Genomic DNA, 18,047 nt, shown 5'->3' on the forward strand with positions numbered 1-18,047 from the left:
CTCATCAGGGCTCGATTGAATACAACCATTAGGTTGATTTTCCACTAATTTCCTTTGATCCGATTCATCTTTTTCATCTTGGTGTGCAAAGTCCTGACTTAACCTAGAGGAAGTCCCTTCAATTGACTCTTCAACTGATAGAATCTGTTTATCCAACACTCCTATATATGTAAAAAAAAAAATTCCTAGGCAGTCTCAATAGTAGACAACAAATTGTATGGACTGGGTCCATACAATTTGTTGTCTACTATTGAGACTGCCTAGGAATTTTTTGTACATATATTTCATTCACCCTGCCCTAGGAGTTTCTAGAATCACTACCCAGGGGGTCCTTGTTTTTCTCATATCCAACACTCCTACCACCCCGGTTAAATAACTCAATAAGGTTTGCTGAGAGTCAATAGTCAACTTATTGCCGCTAGGTGGTTTGGGACTTATTAATTTCCTTTTTCCCATGATAAAGGCCAATTACCCTACCTCCTAACATAAGCAGATAATACTAGTTTCCCTCAAACACGTTTTACTAAAAACAGATGTATAAGTTCAAAAAGCAAAAACCAAGAGAATGGGCCCAGCCCGGCTTTCAAGGCCCGGGGGTGGGAGACCTGCTGCACGCCTCTCGCGAGACCGCGCTGCACTCTGGGAGTCGAAGTCCTGGGCAACGCGCGGTCCACGGAACGAAGGTGCACCGGCCAGAGGCACTCAGCAGGCCCCACAACAGTCAGCAGTCCCCCAGGACTTACAGGAGAAGTGAAGGGAAATCCAGCGACGACAAAGTCAGGTGGGCTGTCAGGCGCAGAGAATAATTTCCAAAAAGAGCATCATTCAATTTGAAGCTCCTGCGGCAGATTTACCACCACTACCAGTGATTGTGGCAATTAACCAGCCTGTGAAGACAGCGTGCCACAGAGGCGCGCTGCATGGACCAGGCCCGCACTTTCATGATGTAACCAGCCTGTGAAGAAACATACCAAAATAGATTCAAAATTATTGCTTAAAACAGTCATTGTTTGCCAACTTTACGCATGTGTTACAGTTTTCGGTCAGGCGCATGCACAAACAGCTGCAGCGCTTAAGGGGAGGCATAGACATACGGCCAAGCACCACCATGCAGGTTATAGCTGTATTTGTACCTCCCCTCTGACGTAGGGGAGCACAAACCAACAGGGGAGCACATACAGACCCCCCCCAGGATATAGCGGTATGGATTTGCAAATTTAGCGGCAGAAATATGGAAATTTAGCTGCAGAAATATGGAAATTTAGCAGCATTTTTGCGGCACTTTATTTTACACATAATCATTCAGCCTCAGCCTTAAATCAATGGAAACTGTTTTAGCGGAGTATTCCGCTTTGTAATAGGCAACCTGGGATACGGAACAGAGGAAGCTGCCCGTAGGTGAAGGCTGTTATCCCTTGGAAATGCAATCCTCCATTTGCTTATAGTGTAAAGGGGGATTCAAGTTTGACATTTTATTGAGTTTAGAGTTGTACTCTGTCAATTTCATTTGTCTATGTGTGACCCAGGAAGAAGTGATTGCAGGTGGCAAAGCCCATCACCCAACTGCTGGTAACCATCTTTTTCCCCATTGACTTTTCAAAGTAGAGCCCTGAGTGCTTCAGCACCCCACTTGGCATGAAGCAGTACTTTTCGAAATGTAGGCACTTGCTGGATGGAGCTGCTTGTTCTTAGCTTCTTTTGGAAAGAGTGATCCACGCCTCCTCCTTTGGCGATGTCACTAGTTCATACCGCGTCTCGATGACCTGCCCTGGCACTGGGTGTAAACGCAGTTTTCTCATCAGCACGCTCAACAACACTGTTGCCACAATGTATGCAAACCTCAACTCAGGGCACTCCTGACTCCCCATGAAGCCAAGCCAAGAAAGGCTTTTCCAGGCAGACTCCTTGTCAAACCTATCAGGATCAAATCTGTAGGCTGAGGGCCAGGCTGTGCTGTCCTGAAGCACCACACCAATAGCATAAAGCACCAGGGTCTCATTGGGAATGGCATGCTGGTCAACTCTGCCTTCCAGGTCCTGAAGCCGTGCCGCAATTGGTATCAGTCTAGCTGTCCATACTGTCTCACAGAGGACTTGCCGGCAATACCTGAGATGCTCAACTTTCTCCAGTGTGATGGGACCCTTGCCTAGTACTTGGGCCATCTCCTTGTAAAGCTTCTCCTGAGTGTACTCCGATGTGGTGAGGAAATATAAAGCCCATGTACACATGTTAGCTGTGATAACACATCCTGTCAGTGAGAAGATCATGCTGTCCTCCAGCACCTGCTTGTAGCTCAGGTTACCCTGCAGCAAGGCGTCCATGAAGATCTGTCGAGGGATGCTCTTACCACGACTTTCTCTCGCCAGCTTCTTCAGGACAGATTCCATCTCCATCAGGGCATTCTCATACAGCTTTAGCCTTGTTGTGCTCTTGTCAAGTGACCCATCCAGGAAAGGTTTCCCAATTTCTTCCCAGATAGCACAGTGGTTCTTGCGGAAGCAGATCAACTCCTGCTCACCCTTTAAAGCTATTCCCCATAGCTGTCTGCGTCACTGACTTCATGGCATAGTCCAACATGTGCTGGCTGATGGACACGTGCTGAGATGCTGGAAAGGACAGCCATTTTGTTACCAGGTCTTCTGACAACTTCAAGATAATGCCAAAGTTGCTTTGTAAATACCTGCTCACGCCACTTTCATACAGCCTCGATTTCGCAGGCACTTTTGTAAAAATCGCGGTATTTTTACAAAAGTGCCGATTTCGCGGCAAACCACGAAATCGCGAAATCCTGGAGGGTCTGATTTTCTTTTTAATGAAAGTTGAGTTGGCTTTCGGTGAGTGGTGGTTACCCGGTCACTAAGGGATTCTTGTCTATTTTTAGTTGTAGGATTCTTCGGTACATCAAGTTATGTTATGCAGTTGTAGTCCTTTTTAGGTTTCGCCTGGCCGAAGGCTGCGCTCTGCGCAGCTTTTCGGCGCAGGCGAAATCTTATGTTACAACAGAGTGGGCTTGGGTTTACGCCCTCTGTTCCATTGGCTAGCTCTGTAAATGGAGGCTAGCCATTGGAACAGAGATCTGTCCGTCATGGCCGGACCAGATTCGTGGGCGTTCCCGAGATTTTTTCCCTCTCCGCCTCTGCGATGTCGTCATCGCGGCGGTGGGCGGAGTTTCGTTTTTTTTTTAATGGGTTTGTTTTGGTCAATCGACCACGGCCGCCGGAAGAAGTACAGGTGAGTGCTTTGTTTTTCTTGCCTTCCCGCCACCCCTCCCCCTGTCCTTGTGCCCGTTCCCGCCCCCTCCCGCTGTCCGTCTTCCCGTTCCTGCCCCCCTCCCGCTGTTCGTGTCCCCGTTCCCGCCCCCCTCACGCTGTTCGTGTCTCACATCTCCTTGTGCTGCACAGTCCTCGGTTTCACATATCCTAATGCTGCACACACTCCACTTATCCACAGGAGTCTGACGTTTCCTCGTGCTTTCTGTAGTCACCTCAATCTCGCAGTGCCTCACGCTCTCTGTAGTCCCATTAGTTTGGAATGTTGCCCTGTTGCACGGCACCCCCATAATCTGGCAATTCCCAGTGCTTGCTACAGACTCCACGGGATTACTTCCTTACGCAGTCTCCTGTGGGACTCTTTCTTTTGAAGATTCCAATGTTGCTCTTCCTTGCATTTTTTGTACAATGTAGTCCCCATGACGCTAATAACGAGGCCCATTTCTCGTACCGTGTTTAATAAAATTGCTTTGATGGCAATGTACGTGACTCCTCCCAGTCCAAACCTGCTGTATCCAAGGAGATTGTGTAATGCTAGCACGTAAGATGACGCACAGAGGGGAAACCAGGTCAGATGCAAAGTCCTGCCATACTGTCGGCCTCTCCCTGACTATTTTCTCTGCCTCTCTAAACTGTCTTCGGTCTACTCTCTACCATGTTATCTCTTTCCCCTTCACCACACGCCCTTCTCTCTTTTCTTCAGTGTCCCCTTTGAATTTAATGACCCAAAAAATGCCCCTTCTGCTTTTCCCGGCCCCCCTCTGCCCCCTCTCCTCAACGTCCAATATAACTCTGCCCCGCTGTCCGTGTGCCCGTCCCCCTCCCGCTCTCCGTGTGCCCGTCCCCCCTCTTGCTCTCCGTGTGCCCGTCCCCCCTCCACTGTCCGTGTGCTTGTCCCCCCTCCCGCTCTCCGTGTGCCCGTCCCCTCTCCCGCTGTCCGTGTGCCGTCCCTTTGCAAGGCTGTTCCTGTATAGCCTATGGACGTGTGGTCACTCCCCTAGAGGACTGTCAGTAGTCCCACACCCTGTGAACATCCCGTAGGACATTGTTGTACTTTAAATTCTTGCCATTCACTTTTGGATATCGAAAACCTGACCTACGGTGCAACTGTAAGCCCTGACGGCCTGCTGTATGCGAATGGAAGCAGCAGCCCTAACGCATTCACTCGCATAATAGGTCTCTTCTAAGAACCATGGCATAACTTGAAATTTGCATAAGGCTGTGTTGCGTTTATCTTTGTAGCGCTTAGACGCAGATGTGACCTCAGACATTTCCATCGGCCTGTTGGTTGACTTGTGCATTAGCAGCAAAGCTAAGCTTTTAACTGCATTTTTATTGGTCTTCTGAACCATTCAATGTTTGTGTCAGCTGTTACGTTAAGAGCCGCGTGTAAGCATATTTCTTTTTATACCATTTGTAGTATAAGCACAGCTTATACAGTTGCAAGTTAAGAAATACTCCTCTTCTTTTCTTTTGTGGTGGTTGTAAGGGTTATTATTCGTGCTCTGAATCGAAGCCAGGTTGTGGCTGCCGAATGCTTGTTAGAGGGAAATAGGGCTGCTTCTGCTTTAACTGAGCCCGCATCGGCTTAACCAGTCACTAGTGGCAACTTTTGTCAGCAATTAATTTTAGTTTGCTGAAAATGCATGGATACGCGTGATTTTGTAAATGAATAATTCATATCTTTGATGTTCGTTTCCATTCAGTTCACGTTGTTTGTACAGCAGTGGTTTAGCTCTTCACCGGAGCACCTTTATCTGACTGCTGTCTTTCTTTGCTCTCTCTCCCTGATCAGAGACCTTTCCACTGGCAGATGAATTTTGCTGCTGAGACAGAGTAGAGTTCCTTCTCTGCCCAAGGATAAATAGAATGCTGTCTTTCCCCCTACCATGCCATAAATATTGTAATTGTTGGTTATGACGCTGGTGTTTGGCGGTAGAACTACTCATTTGGTCACAAGATTCGAGACTTCAAACTCCTGGTGGTTCACTGGGTGATTGGTTTAAAGTTGCGACTGATTGTTGGCTCTTTGGTGACCTGGGGGAAGGAAGCAGGTGGTTTCAGTCCCTGGTTTTGCACCAGTAATAACATTATTGTGGTCGGGACACTTGTGAAGGGTCTTTGTGCCAGTAGGTGTCGAAAGGTGTGCTGGAGCTACAGCATAAGGCAGTGACATTGATGCAACAGGAGCTGGCACCTGCATTTTACTTTCCTAAAACCTCACCGAAAGCTATGTGGGATCAAAAGCTTAGGGAAGATATCCCTGATAAGGGATGTCGAGGATCCTAAAATATGCTAAAACTGAAAATAGAAATTAGCGCTTTTCATTCACACAGTGTATTAATTAATTGAGCTGCACCATTTTGTCTTTGGCATGGCTGGTCAAAATGTGCCTGGGAACAGTGGCATTATGTCCCAGATGCCGAAATGACTTCCCAGATTTTTTTCCAAATGAGTTCTCCCAGTATTTCATTTTGGGCCTCTGCTATCTGTGGAAGATCCATCCCTGCCGGATAGTTGGATTGGGATGAAGTGTTAACCTGTTCTGCTATATAGAGTTTATTATAGAAGTCCCCAAGTATGCAGGTTCTCTCCAGTTTGGAGGTCACCATAAGTTCCTACACTTTGCATATATTACCTATATATTCCTATTATCGTTTGGTCTGTAGGTGGCGTGTTACAGTTGTGTCCTTTTAATTACTCTGTGAATAAGGATCCTGTTTGAGGCGTAAAAGTGTGAATTTACCTGTTATAAATAGAGTTAATGTTCCCACTCACAGCAGTGACTTTCTACTGAAGGGCTAGGGTCTGTGTGGTTTAATTGCTGTCTGCTGAGCTCGTCCGTAGGGTACAATAGGTCTCACATTTGCGAGAGATTAAGCTAATGGCAATGTAAATGACAATGCCATTTATTTATATGTTTCAAAACCAACACATAAATACAAATTTTGTCATTTACAATGCCAATAGCTCTAACTTTTCCAAAGGCGAAACCATTGCATTGTAAATGCTTGTTTCTGTATGGGGGCATTTTTCAAGTAGCATGCTTAAATGGTTAAGACAAACGAGTGCTAGAGTTTATTTTTTTTCTATGCTGTGTCAGGCTTGATGCTGGATTGATGGCCGTACCTCAAAGTTTTTTTAGGTGTCTTGTGTGGTGTTTTTCTGTTTTTTCAGGTAAGCTAGCATGTTTCTATTGGATGTCTTAGCAAATTTATTTTGGATATGTCTTGATCTGTGGTGCATTGCCGTTTTCCAGCGCCAGGACTAGGGGGTCAGCAGGCTTGCTCTGGGTAGGCACAAGGAGACTGAAGACCTGAACCTTGATATTATTGAGCTTTATAATAAACAGTTCTCGTTGGTGCTACTCTGCTCTTTTTTTATAACAGGACACAATGTCTCTGTACCATGACTGAAGTACTCTGGCATGTTTTTGTTGGCTGAGCCAGTGTCTTTAATTTGATCAAGTCTTGTTTATTCTCAGTGTTTTAATGCTTCACAAAGACTAAAAAGCCGAAGAAGGCTCTGGAAAATGTATTGTACAAACATGCACATTTCTGAAGAGGTGGTACCTCTCCAGAACTGAACACTCAAACAAAAATACAAGTATAGTCGGGGGCTGGCTCTACTTCATGTCCACAATACCAGTGGAGGCAGGACTGTTAGGCAATTTTCACCCTACCTCATTTCCTATGGGCTTTATGAACCTTGACATCATGAGACTGAGCCTCACTTTGTCTCAACTATCATTTATCTTTCACTTACCTCTCTCTCTTTCACTATCTTGTTTTCTGAGACCCTGGCCTATTTCGAGGGGTCTTGAAAGGATGGCTTTTCATACTGCTGTTTGTAACAAGAATTAATAGCCCTATTTTTATATGGCAACGCTCTTTACAATATTTACCAGCACTTTTAATATAAAAACAATCAAGCACAGCTCTCATAAATAGTATATTTTCACATTTCCATCACTCTGCATATTACTTTGACGTTCTTTTATTACAAATCTGTCCACCCTCAGATACATTTAGTGACCTCTTCTCAGAAAGGGCCACAACCATGCAGTGTGGATTCTTTTGTCACCTATGTTGGCAGCAGGCAGCCATGCAAGTGGTGCTGTCTGCACTTTCAAACAAGCAGAGAGTCATGTGGTCTTTCAGCACATGAGCGATACAAGCACAAAGGCCGCAATCTTTGATTGGTGGGGCAGCTAAGGGTGCTTCTTTGAATACTTCCCCCTGAGTGGAGTTTGACTTCAACACCTGAGGGACACAACTAGCAGCCTGTACCACCAGTGCTGAGGTGTAGCACTTGGTCGTGAGGCACTAAGCCACTGGTGCTCTCTAGAGCTACTCTCTGTGGATTGAAGCAGCTAGTGAGAAGGAGATGCCCTACCCTTGGGCCATGAAGCACATGTTTTCACATTCTGGGCCTTATTATAAGCGCAGTGGACTGGGTACTCCATCAATAATATGGCGGATGTATTGTAAAAGTGCAATATTCTCACTACTTACAGATGACAGGACTTCTGTCACATATTGGCTGAATACATTATCTGCTAAACTTTAAATAAGACCCTTAGGTTAATGGGAACTGAGATTCATCCTACGGTTACTTCAAAACTGGTCACATCACAATACAGAGGAGTACAAAACAGCTAGCACTGTGGTTAATTCAACTTTACTGATTGACGTTTCTCCTTTCTTCAGGGCAGCTTACTGGGGACACGGGCGTAGCTATCAAAACTGCAGCAGGTGCAGAGGAACCGGGTGATGTCCTAGTAGGATGGCCTGCGAAAATTGAATTTGCAGCATCCTATCTTAATACAGCACCCCTCAATTAGTTCCGCATTGTAAATGGGCAAACCGACCTGTAGGTCATCTTAGTGTAAAATATAGTTCTTGTGTGATAGGAGCAATGTGTGTTTCAAAAGTCACCACAGCATCAAAAATGAATGCACCACTCGCTTTGACCATGTACATGAACTATATGTTGAAGATAATACCTGCTCAACTCACTTTCATACAGCCTCCGATTTCGCAGGAACTTTTGTAAAAATCGCGGGATTTTTACAAAAGTGCTGATTTTGCGGGCACTTTTGTAAAAATCCCGGCATTTTTACAAAAGTGCTGATTTTGCGGCAAACCGCGAAATCGCAAAATCCTGGAGGGTCTGTCTAGTTAGGTTATAGATGTATTTGTAAGCTCTCTTCTGAAGTAGGGGGAGCATGCTAAGTGCTCCGATTGAAGGCCCTGGGCATCATTTTGGGCCAGCCCATATACCTTCACTGGTGCAAATAAGAGGATGACATTCACTGCATCATCCTGAAGTAAATGCAACAAATGTCCTGTGCAGACATTAGGTTAATATAAGTAAATGTCTGTAAGAAGATAAAATATGTAAAAGCAGGAATGGGTCAACATCAGTAGACGTTTTTTTGGGTGAAATATATTTGAGCCTTCTTCATCAGAAGGAGAACATCAAAGGAAAAACCAGCCGACACGTGTTTCGTCAATCGGGCAGTCACCCGTGACTCTTCAGGGCTGGGGATAACAAAATAACATGGTACTGTAAAGGATAGGTAGTCCAAAAGGGATTCATATACAAGGAAGTGTAACAGCGCAGAAAAAACACCTACATGTGAGTGGAAACCCTATAAGAGAAGTGGAAAGAACCAAAATAGTGACTTCACGCAATTGGAAGATCAAACCTGTGGTGCAGTGAGAATTCAGGCATTGAAGTACACTGCCTACCTGAAGGCCATACATTCAAGGTAGTATGATAGGATGTGATGGCTGGGACAAGGAAGACTAGGTGTAATGAAGGTTACTGTTAAGTAATTGGGCCATTTTCTCCACGCCCTTAGTCCTCATCTCAGTCTTTATTTATATGGAATACCAAGATCATACTTAGTCTTAAAACAAAGCAACCCTCAGAAAACCAAGGGCCAGATTTGCTGTTCCTCATGAAACGGAGTGCTGCGTAAAAAACTGCCCCAGTGTCTTGAGAAAGTGTTAAAGATAAAATACTTGTTAGATGTATACGATGTAACTGAAATGGTATCCCAACTCTAGTCTACTGCGAACAGCAACAGATACTTTCACTACTCCAACTTTGAGTGCTCATGTATATTTATTAAAGAATCATAGTCCTATGTTGCTACATTGGTGTGCCCCCATCTTCTGATGTTTGTTTATGAATGACTGTTCCTTTATGGTAATTTGTGTCACACCTGTGGGTAGCAGGGTGCTTGAATGGTGAGCACCACAACATTATACAGACAATCCATTCTTTCAACCTTGCTTTTTTCTTACCAAACCCGTACTCTCTTTGTATGTGCAACTCCTTGCCCCCCTAACATTATTATAGTTTGTACTGGCAGCGCCTCTCACTACCACTGTGCTATTGTCTGTCCTTTGTGCATTGTAGTGCTGCAGTTTTTTAGTGCTGGTGGGCCTTCATCAACTGAGACTTGACCTTCAAGGATTGCTCTATGCTTACGCGGCAGCTTCACGCCCTTTCTTATGCAGTGGAGTAGAGAGTGGCGTCAGAACTTAAACCCTACCAATTCACCCCTGCTGCTCACCGTAATTTTTCCCCAGACCCTTCCTCCGCTCCCTCCCGCCGCTACCTGCCATAGGCGGCAATCTGAGGGATAGCCCCGTGTGCCAGAAGCTCTAGCTACGCCACTGTGGGCCAGTAATATCAAGTACTGTCACATGCATACAATTGTTGAACATCAGATGGAATAAAGCTACTGCTTTTGAACAAAACACTGCTGCAGAGGACCAATATAAGCTCATAGAGAACAGCTACAAGATCCAGAAACTGAGGGAAGCCAACACCAACAGTGACTACGATAGGCAGGGACTATCACCTGAAGTTGTCCGAGAGAGTGTTCTAAATCTAGTGAGGGGCTTCTACACAATTTGCTAGTAACCCATCATCTCACACTTTCATGGGCACTGTAAGGAAATATGGCAAGAAGGATGAAAGAATTAATATGTTGTGGACTTTGTTGCTCCATTAACCCTAGTGCACCAATTCCTGGCTCTAAATATACAGAACTACAAAGCCTCAGAACTACAACTTTGCCATGTGCACTGCCAACTGCTGTGCAAACAAGAATATTATGTGCTTTTGACATGTCCAAAGCTAGATTGCTTTTTGTGATAGAACTAACTGTTTTCAGCAGCACAACGAATCAGCAACTTGCAGATTTGTGAAAGTTCAGAAAGAGCTATCATGGATTGTAAAGCAACAGTGAACTGCAGGGCTCTCAGTTGAGAATATATAACTAAAGAGAGTCCAATATGGTAAGCCTTTCGATCCATATCAGATTGTTATGATAACCAGCGGCTATGTAAATACAATTCATTTAAATTCCTTGTATATAAATGCATGCTACATGCATACCCTGAAAATCTACCATGGATCTGGCCTTTTAAGATCTCCCTTGGATACCTCTGTTCTAATATCATTTGACCAGAAGCCGTGAATATGTGTAATATTGGCATGGAGTACATTACAACAGGCATTACAAAAGACATTCACAGACTCAGAACATCTACATAGTTTCCAACTCTACTAATTTAGGTGGTAGAGATACCACGTTTGCAGCAGCACATTTGCCTTTGGATTTTACGCCTACAACATACCCCTTTTAAAGCCCAGCAGGACATCACAGAGCAATTATCCCACATACAGTGAAAATAATATAAACTAGCTGCAGCATAGCCTAGCAGAGGTTATTTGAGAACAATTACAGTCTGTGAAGTCAATGGCAATGGTGCTTCTTTAGCTGTCTGTGTTCCCCTTCGACCTTAGAATTACGCTGATAGATCTGATGATTACAGTTGTATATATTTATGTAATCCTAAGGAATTCGAAGTACTTTAATCCCTCTCATTCCCAATCCAATCCTGTTCTAACATTTTATATATACGTATATAACATTTTGAAAATCTCCAATGAGATTAATTTGCCTGGCTTTAAAATCAGCATAATGAGGCTGGCTCCTTTTCATGAACCTATTTATAGAGAGGGGGGACAAGGAGCTGATTATTAGATCCAGTGACCCTTGCTCCCGAAAAGTAACTAGTACACAAAGGGAGTAACTGTTCCTTATAGAGGATGAAGGAGGAAGAAACTTTTGCCGTGTGCTACTCCATCTATGGGGGACAGTGTGTCCTCATCATAATGCCCCCACACACCCCGAAGGATGTCATGCTTCATCATTTGGGCATTGCTCCTCGTCGGGCCGGGCTGCAATACCCTACGGGTCCCCCGAAGGGTCTCTTTATCGGAGATCTTTTGATGAGAAGCCGTTTGGGTGCGTGGGTGTGAGTGGCAGTGAAGTCTAAAGTGGTGTGTTAAAAAATGACTGGAGGGAGAGTGGATACCATTTATTAGGGGGATCCCTCTGTCATTGTTAAAACAAAGTGTGTGGTGCTGCTGTAGGGGATATTATGTGCCTCTGTAGCTGGGTATATGTCCCTAATGGACATATATAATGGTTAACATGTTTTGTGCTGTATGTGGCCTCAGAAGGAGATCCAAAGCGCTTCTTCAGGACCAAGGAAGGTCAATTTTAGTATAAGTGGCGGCTTGAACTAACCAGTGCCACCAAGTTTGTAGAAGGAAGTAGCGTTTCTGAAAATAGAAAAATTGTAGGACAAAGGTATTGTAGCGTTAATATCTTGTTGTGGTAGGTTGAATTGTTCAGGTCATTCATTGGAGGGCCTGGTGCGCATTACCCTTAGCGTGAATATTATCGCTATAGGTTTACATAAGTGCATGGGAAGTAGAGTTGTAACTTTATTGGCCTGATAAAGGCTTCACATCACATTTCAACCTTCATGGTTTTTATCACAGTACTGAGCCCTTTCTTTGTGTTCATTATATAAAACAAATTCAAATGTTGCCTCTAATATGGCATTATAGGAGCGATAGTTCAATTGTTAACATGAATAAATAATATGTGATTTCTTTTTTAAAACCATAATAGACTTCAGCATTCATTAAGCATTGACATAGTTAATTAATTAGTCAATTATCTGTATATTGATCTTAATCAATTTCTTAATGTGGATGATAGAAAATGTCAGATTGTTTCGTAAACCATTATTTTTTCATTATAAATAATCTCATGGCCAATTAACTTGTCCATGTTTATATCTTGTAATGATCAACCACATAACCATTGTTGTAGACAATTCAGGCCTCAGTGGCCTTATGTCCAATGAATTTGTCTTAAAACTATACATAATTATTTATCTGGACAAAATTTGTAAGTAATTATCATCAAGATGTTATCAACTCTATTTTTTATAAGTGTGCACTTTTCTGTCCCAACACCAGGTGACACTATGTTACATGGTTAAAGTTTCTAATTCTCATTAAGATCAATGAGGTACATGGTCAAGACTGATTTGCATGACTGAACTGGGGTGGCGAAGTGAGCTAAACAAGGATGATGGATTCAACCCAGATCTGTGACTGGGCTGTGAGTGTCTGAAAAGTTTCAGCGCTTCAACCATCATCTCCTTGTGTTTGTGCTTTCGTCTTATGCAATACTTTCAGATAAATTCTTAAAGAGGTTGTTCTATCATCTGTATAGTAGAAGACCATCTCTTAATGTGGTGTAATCCAGCAGAACCCACATTAGAGGACACAACAATAAACACTACTACTTGGTTGTTTGCAGGCCCGATGAAGATTGACTTCTATGTTGAGACAAGATGAGATTTTTTATGAGTAAAGAATAGGTCCAAATAAATTGTCCTGCAAACCCCTTCCTCATTCAACTTGCATACACATGGGGAATCTAGTGGTTTAGATAGGAGAAAAATGATAGCCTTTAAAGATACAATGATGCTACTACTAGTGTCAGGTTCCTGGGAAGATTTTAGAAGTCATTTCCAATCCCCCAAAAAATATATTGTCATGATACTGTTGTAAATGAATCTAGGACCCTAGTGTAATTTTCCCGATTCATGCCCTTATATAGGTATAAATTACCCGATCCTTATATAGGCATAGAAATCATTACCATATTTAGACTGAGACAATGCAGCCCAAATACGGCATGGCTACTTCCACTAAGTTCCGAGAATCAACAACGATTTCTTAGAAAAACCCGCCTTCAGCAGCTAGGGACTTCCCCTCGCCTGAATACTAATTTATCTAGGAAATCATGGAGTTTTCATAGAACTGGGTCTTTGAGTGACGTTAATAAGTCCGATCATACGTCATACTTGGCACCTTCAAAGTGTAAATATGCCTACATTTGCCCAGACAAACACACAGTGGTTTGGAGCAGATCGACTAACTACTTGCCCGACGCCCTGCAGCAGCAAGTGCCGAAGGAAGCCGATCCTCCAGCTGACGCACTGAGAGACGCTGTCTTTTCTCTTTCCGAGGAATCCAGCTTCAGTGTTTCCAGGCTACCCTTGCGGGTTGCTGGGAAATAGAGTCCTGAGAGAGAGATACAGGACCTCCTTCATTCTAAAACCAAGGTACGGAGCTGATTAGACCCTTGGAGAATTCTTGGATAGATCCTTGGCAGAGAAATACTAAACTTAAGCTACTCATCACTTACTTCTTCCCTTGTACTAGACTTAGGTTAGGTATACCTGGGTAGGCGTATTTTAGAAGCACCAGTTGAGTACTTTTAGTCATTATTTTATTACTGTATGTATTTTATACGTTTTAGGCAACTTATGACTTAGAAACCATATCATGCTTTTACAGTACTACTTTATAATACTTTTCGTATTATATGCCCTGTACTTTATAACCAATATTACGATTGTAGCAGTACATTTCTTATGCTTGAGAAAGAAGACTGTTCAATAAATACTTTTTATTGAAAACACCCGTCTCTCTATTTTCTCAGCACCTCTGGTGAAACGAAGCATGCACGATTGACTAAGTAAAATAGTTATCTATTGTTTACGCGACTCTAGAGATTGATTTCTTATTCTTGGGAAACAAAGTTGTCATGTTTATGAGGTTGTCAGAAACGAATCCCTTCTTGTGAATTTGAGAAAGTTTCTAGTGACCTCTGAGCTAGCTGGCACTCACAATTAATTTTAATATATACGATAGAGACCTAGTCGACCTCAGTCCTACGTCTAAACTACAGTATATGTTATTCCAATGCGCAGAGCCTATTGGGAATATAGGAACTAAACTACAATACTGTTTGTCTTGAGCTACAAACCTCAAACTCTAATGATAATGTGAAGAGAAGCATCCATGAGATCCAATTATCAAATCTCCTTGCTTCCTCAACAGAACGATAACTTGAAGTCTCTCCATCTTGTGTGATAGGTGTGTACATATCTGTTCATCCTATGTAGCTCTAAAATAAATTATAATCCCAGTCACATCTTTACAGTGCCTCTTGATATTCGGTCTCAATTTATCATCAGACAACACTTCAGATCCTTTGTTGCTTGAGTTCTCAAATGTCTTGTTCTTTTTCCGCTCTGGGGACCAAAGCGGGAGAGGATATCACCCTCTTCCTTTCCCAGGGTTTTAATGTTCTCTTTTCCATCTGTGCTGCAAAGATCACCTGCGCCACACATAACTGTCTCCTGGGACAAAGCAAAAAGCCTGAAAGGGAGGGACTCACCAGTGACCATTGCTGCCCTGCCTGTTTTTTCCACTTTCAGTTTTTTCTTAATCTGCCCAAGAGATCTTGCTGTAGTCTATGCAGCTAGGGCAAAATCCCCCACTCTAGCTTCAGGATGTCCTGACATTTAAGCTGGTGCCCTCGCCTCATGTTTGTGAACAGAGAATTGGCATCACAATGTCTCAGGCAGCAAGCAAGGCTGCTGCAGATCTCCGAAGGCCAAAGCCCAAGCAAGTTACCATCATGTCACAAAGACAGGAAAACAAACAGGAAATTTTGAAGAGGGAGAGTAATATTTACACGAGGAATGAGGCAGGTGGGTGTGAAAAGATTTTTTAGACAGTGCGAACCAGCAAGTCTTCCAGACTGCTTGAAGAGAATTGCTGACAAGTAAGGAGTGGGGCGAGAAAGAGAGAAATCGGCATAATATTATCCCTTTTTTTATTTCTTTTGTTTTGTCGGGCAAATCGAAACTATTATTACCTACCAGGCATGACAAGATGCAAAAAAACAAGACTGGAACAGTTGGAAAATATTTGACAACTGTATTTTTGCTTCACCCAAAACATGGTTAACAACAGTAAGTTGTGGGATCAGGTAAAGGATGATTGCAGGACTAGAAAACGCATATTATTAAATTATTAATATTTACCTTTGGTAGCCCTATAAAAAATCAATGTCAAAAACAGCTTAGCAATATTATAAATAGACCTTGTTATAGTTAAGCACATGTGCCCAGCCTACACCTGAATGAAGGAATATTTGATTCATTTAAATACATCAATGCAGTCTTTTAATAATTTAAAGGTTCAAACGATTTTAAAATATGCATGATGCTTAGAAATATTAGCTGAAGAAAAGGTACAGCATGGACATATTCATTGCAATTGCATTTCTATATAGCGCTTACTACCCCTGACGAGGCGTCGAAGCGCTTTTTCGGCGAGTATCACGCTACTCCGGAACACATAAAGGATTAGTGTTGAAGTAGTATAGTATGGGTCTAACGGGTCACAAGGCAGTGAATTCAAATCAATAGTTTGCTACTGCGGACACCTTTTCCAAAATAATTTAATAAAAAACCACGTGGTCTCTAGAGAGTAACATCTGATCCTGGTTAGGTAACAGTTCATGTTGTACATAAAAATATATAACTGACAATTTTAAAAACAAACTACTAACTACTGAGTTATCTTATCCACGAAATACCACTTTTCAAGAAGCATATGAAACAAATCTGCACAAATGAGAGACTAGAACACAATTCTGCTCCAGGGTTGCTCACAAAAATGGCAAAATCCACGGTGGGTGGAAAAAAAGCGTTTAGGAAACGGGCACATCTAACTGTGAGGCCCTCTAGAGATGGGAGACAGAGCCTTCCCTGTTCTCACAGGGCAGCCATCTGGGCTTGTTTGTTTTCTGCTTTCAGCTCGGAGACAGAAGTTTGACCGGGAATGAGACAGGATGCTAATCAAAAGGAAACTCCCAACAGTCTGCAGTCCTCTGGAACTCAATAAATGTAATATTCAGAGAGATGAACTTCGTTCTTTCTAACTGGTAGTTCGAGGAAATAATTTAGCAGCAGTACAAATGATATTTTAGCAAGCTTCCTTCGAGTTAAGAATACCTAATGAAACCAAATTATTTAAGAGTTCATTACAATTTATCTGTTGTCCCTCATAAACTAATACGGCTGCATTTTTACCCAAACAAGAATGCATCTGATTGTATCTCCTCAAGAAATAGGGTTACTCCAAAAAAACAACGTGGATCGACAGTCACTGTGCAAATTCAGTGCAAGTCAAGACCCTGGAACATTACCTTCTAAAGTAAAGTCCAGCAGGACGTACTCGTACGCACAATCCGTCTTTGTTTCCACCTGGGGTCTCTTCAGTGTGGCAAAGATTTTCCCAGGGCTGCTGTCCTCTGGGTCGTCCAGCTTTCGCAGCCCGCACCCCATTCTGAAGCCTTCAAGGGGGATGAATGCTGGACGGGGGATGGGCGGGGAACCAAGACGAGTTTGTTGCCAAAAAAATAGAGCTCACGGGAAGAAATCTCCAAATGCAGGGAAGCCGTGATTTCTGTAAACGGACCCAAAATATAATAAAATATGCCGAGTTCAAATTCCAGAGGCTGCTATCCGCATCGCGGTAAACTTCCTCAAGCCATCTGTAAAAGTTAGCAGCAGATTCCACAAGTCCAGACAATGCCAGGGAGGTCTTGATCTTGCAGCAGCATGCAAAGCGGCACGCAGCGCGGGGAGAGGGCTGCAGGGTTGTTCGTGCCACGTCAATTTACAGCCGCCCCCTGGCAGGCTCCGTTAGCCTTGGACACCAATGGGGCTGTGTCGACCCACCTCCGCCGCCTCCTCTGGCAGAACGCTGAGGAAGTGATGGCAAACTGGTAATAAACAGGCTATTACAACTCACCCGCAGCCAGTAGGTGATTGATCACTGATATTCCCAGAACAAGCACAGGGGTCGGGTGGCAACGGCGGCAAGGGACGAGGGAACTACGCGTCTTTTCGTAAACCAGGGAACCCTTTTAAGAGAGCGTGTTAACTTTCATACTTAGAAAGTTCTCGAGGAAAATGGTTTGCTCATGCAAAATGAACGTGATTTCAAAATGCAGTCAGTGCTTTCTGGAGAAGTAAAATTCACTTAGACACATTCATTCACAAGCACAGCCTACTTAATAATAGTTAATCGTGCTCTCTGGAGCTTTGTTATTAACAAACATTGGCTAAGCTAATATGTCTCTCCTATACAAAATCTACGGGCTTCGTCAATGTTTTGTGGCACTGTTATACACCAGCGAGACTACTGTGCATTGTATAGTATGGTATGGCATGTTCACTGTATTGTTGCAGGGATTCTGTGCAACACACAGAACTATGCGTCGGATTATGGGACCTTTGTGTACAGGGACGGAGTCATCCTACCACCTTCGTACCCATGACCCCGGACCGACGAGCTATAGTATCCCACCTGCTCTCCTACTCACTCACAGCGACACAAGTGATTAAACACCCCAGACCACAACACTCCGAACTCGCTCAGGAATCACGCTTGCAAGACACACCCTTTTGCTCCCACTCTTGTACTTCCACAATAAGACCTGATAGAGACATGAACCAGTTT

The 18,047-nt window shown here is 43.4% G+C and overlaps 1 protein-coding gene and 1 pseudogene across 1 annotated transcript in view; both read right to left on the bottom strand.

Moving 5' to 3' along the window:
* Window positions 1–17,270, bottom strand: part of RFTN2 (raftlin family member 2) — a 404,027-nt gene extending 386,757 nt beyond the window's left edge. Inside the window, exon 1 of the mRNA XM_086955427.1 lies at window positions 16,729–17,270. Within this exon, the coding sequence (XP_086811553.1) occupies window positions 16,729–16,867 (139 nt within the window). The 5' untranslated portion in view covers window positions 16,868–17,270. The remainder of the gene's footprint in view (window positions 1–16,728) is intronic.
* LOC147730663 (cytochrome P450 20A1 pseudogene) lies at window positions 1,581–2,408 on the bottom strand (annotated as a pseudogene).
* Window positions 17,271–18,047: the final 777 nt, after the last annotated feature.

This window comes from Lissotriton vulgaris, chromosome 2_1 (genome assembly GCF_964263255.1).
Source record: "Lissotriton vulgaris chromosome 2_1, aLisVul1.2, whole genome shotgun sequence".
Taxonomy (NCBI): domain Eukaryota; kingdom Metazoa; phylum Chordata; class Amphibia; order Caudata; family Salamandridae; genus Lissotriton; species Lissotriton vulgaris.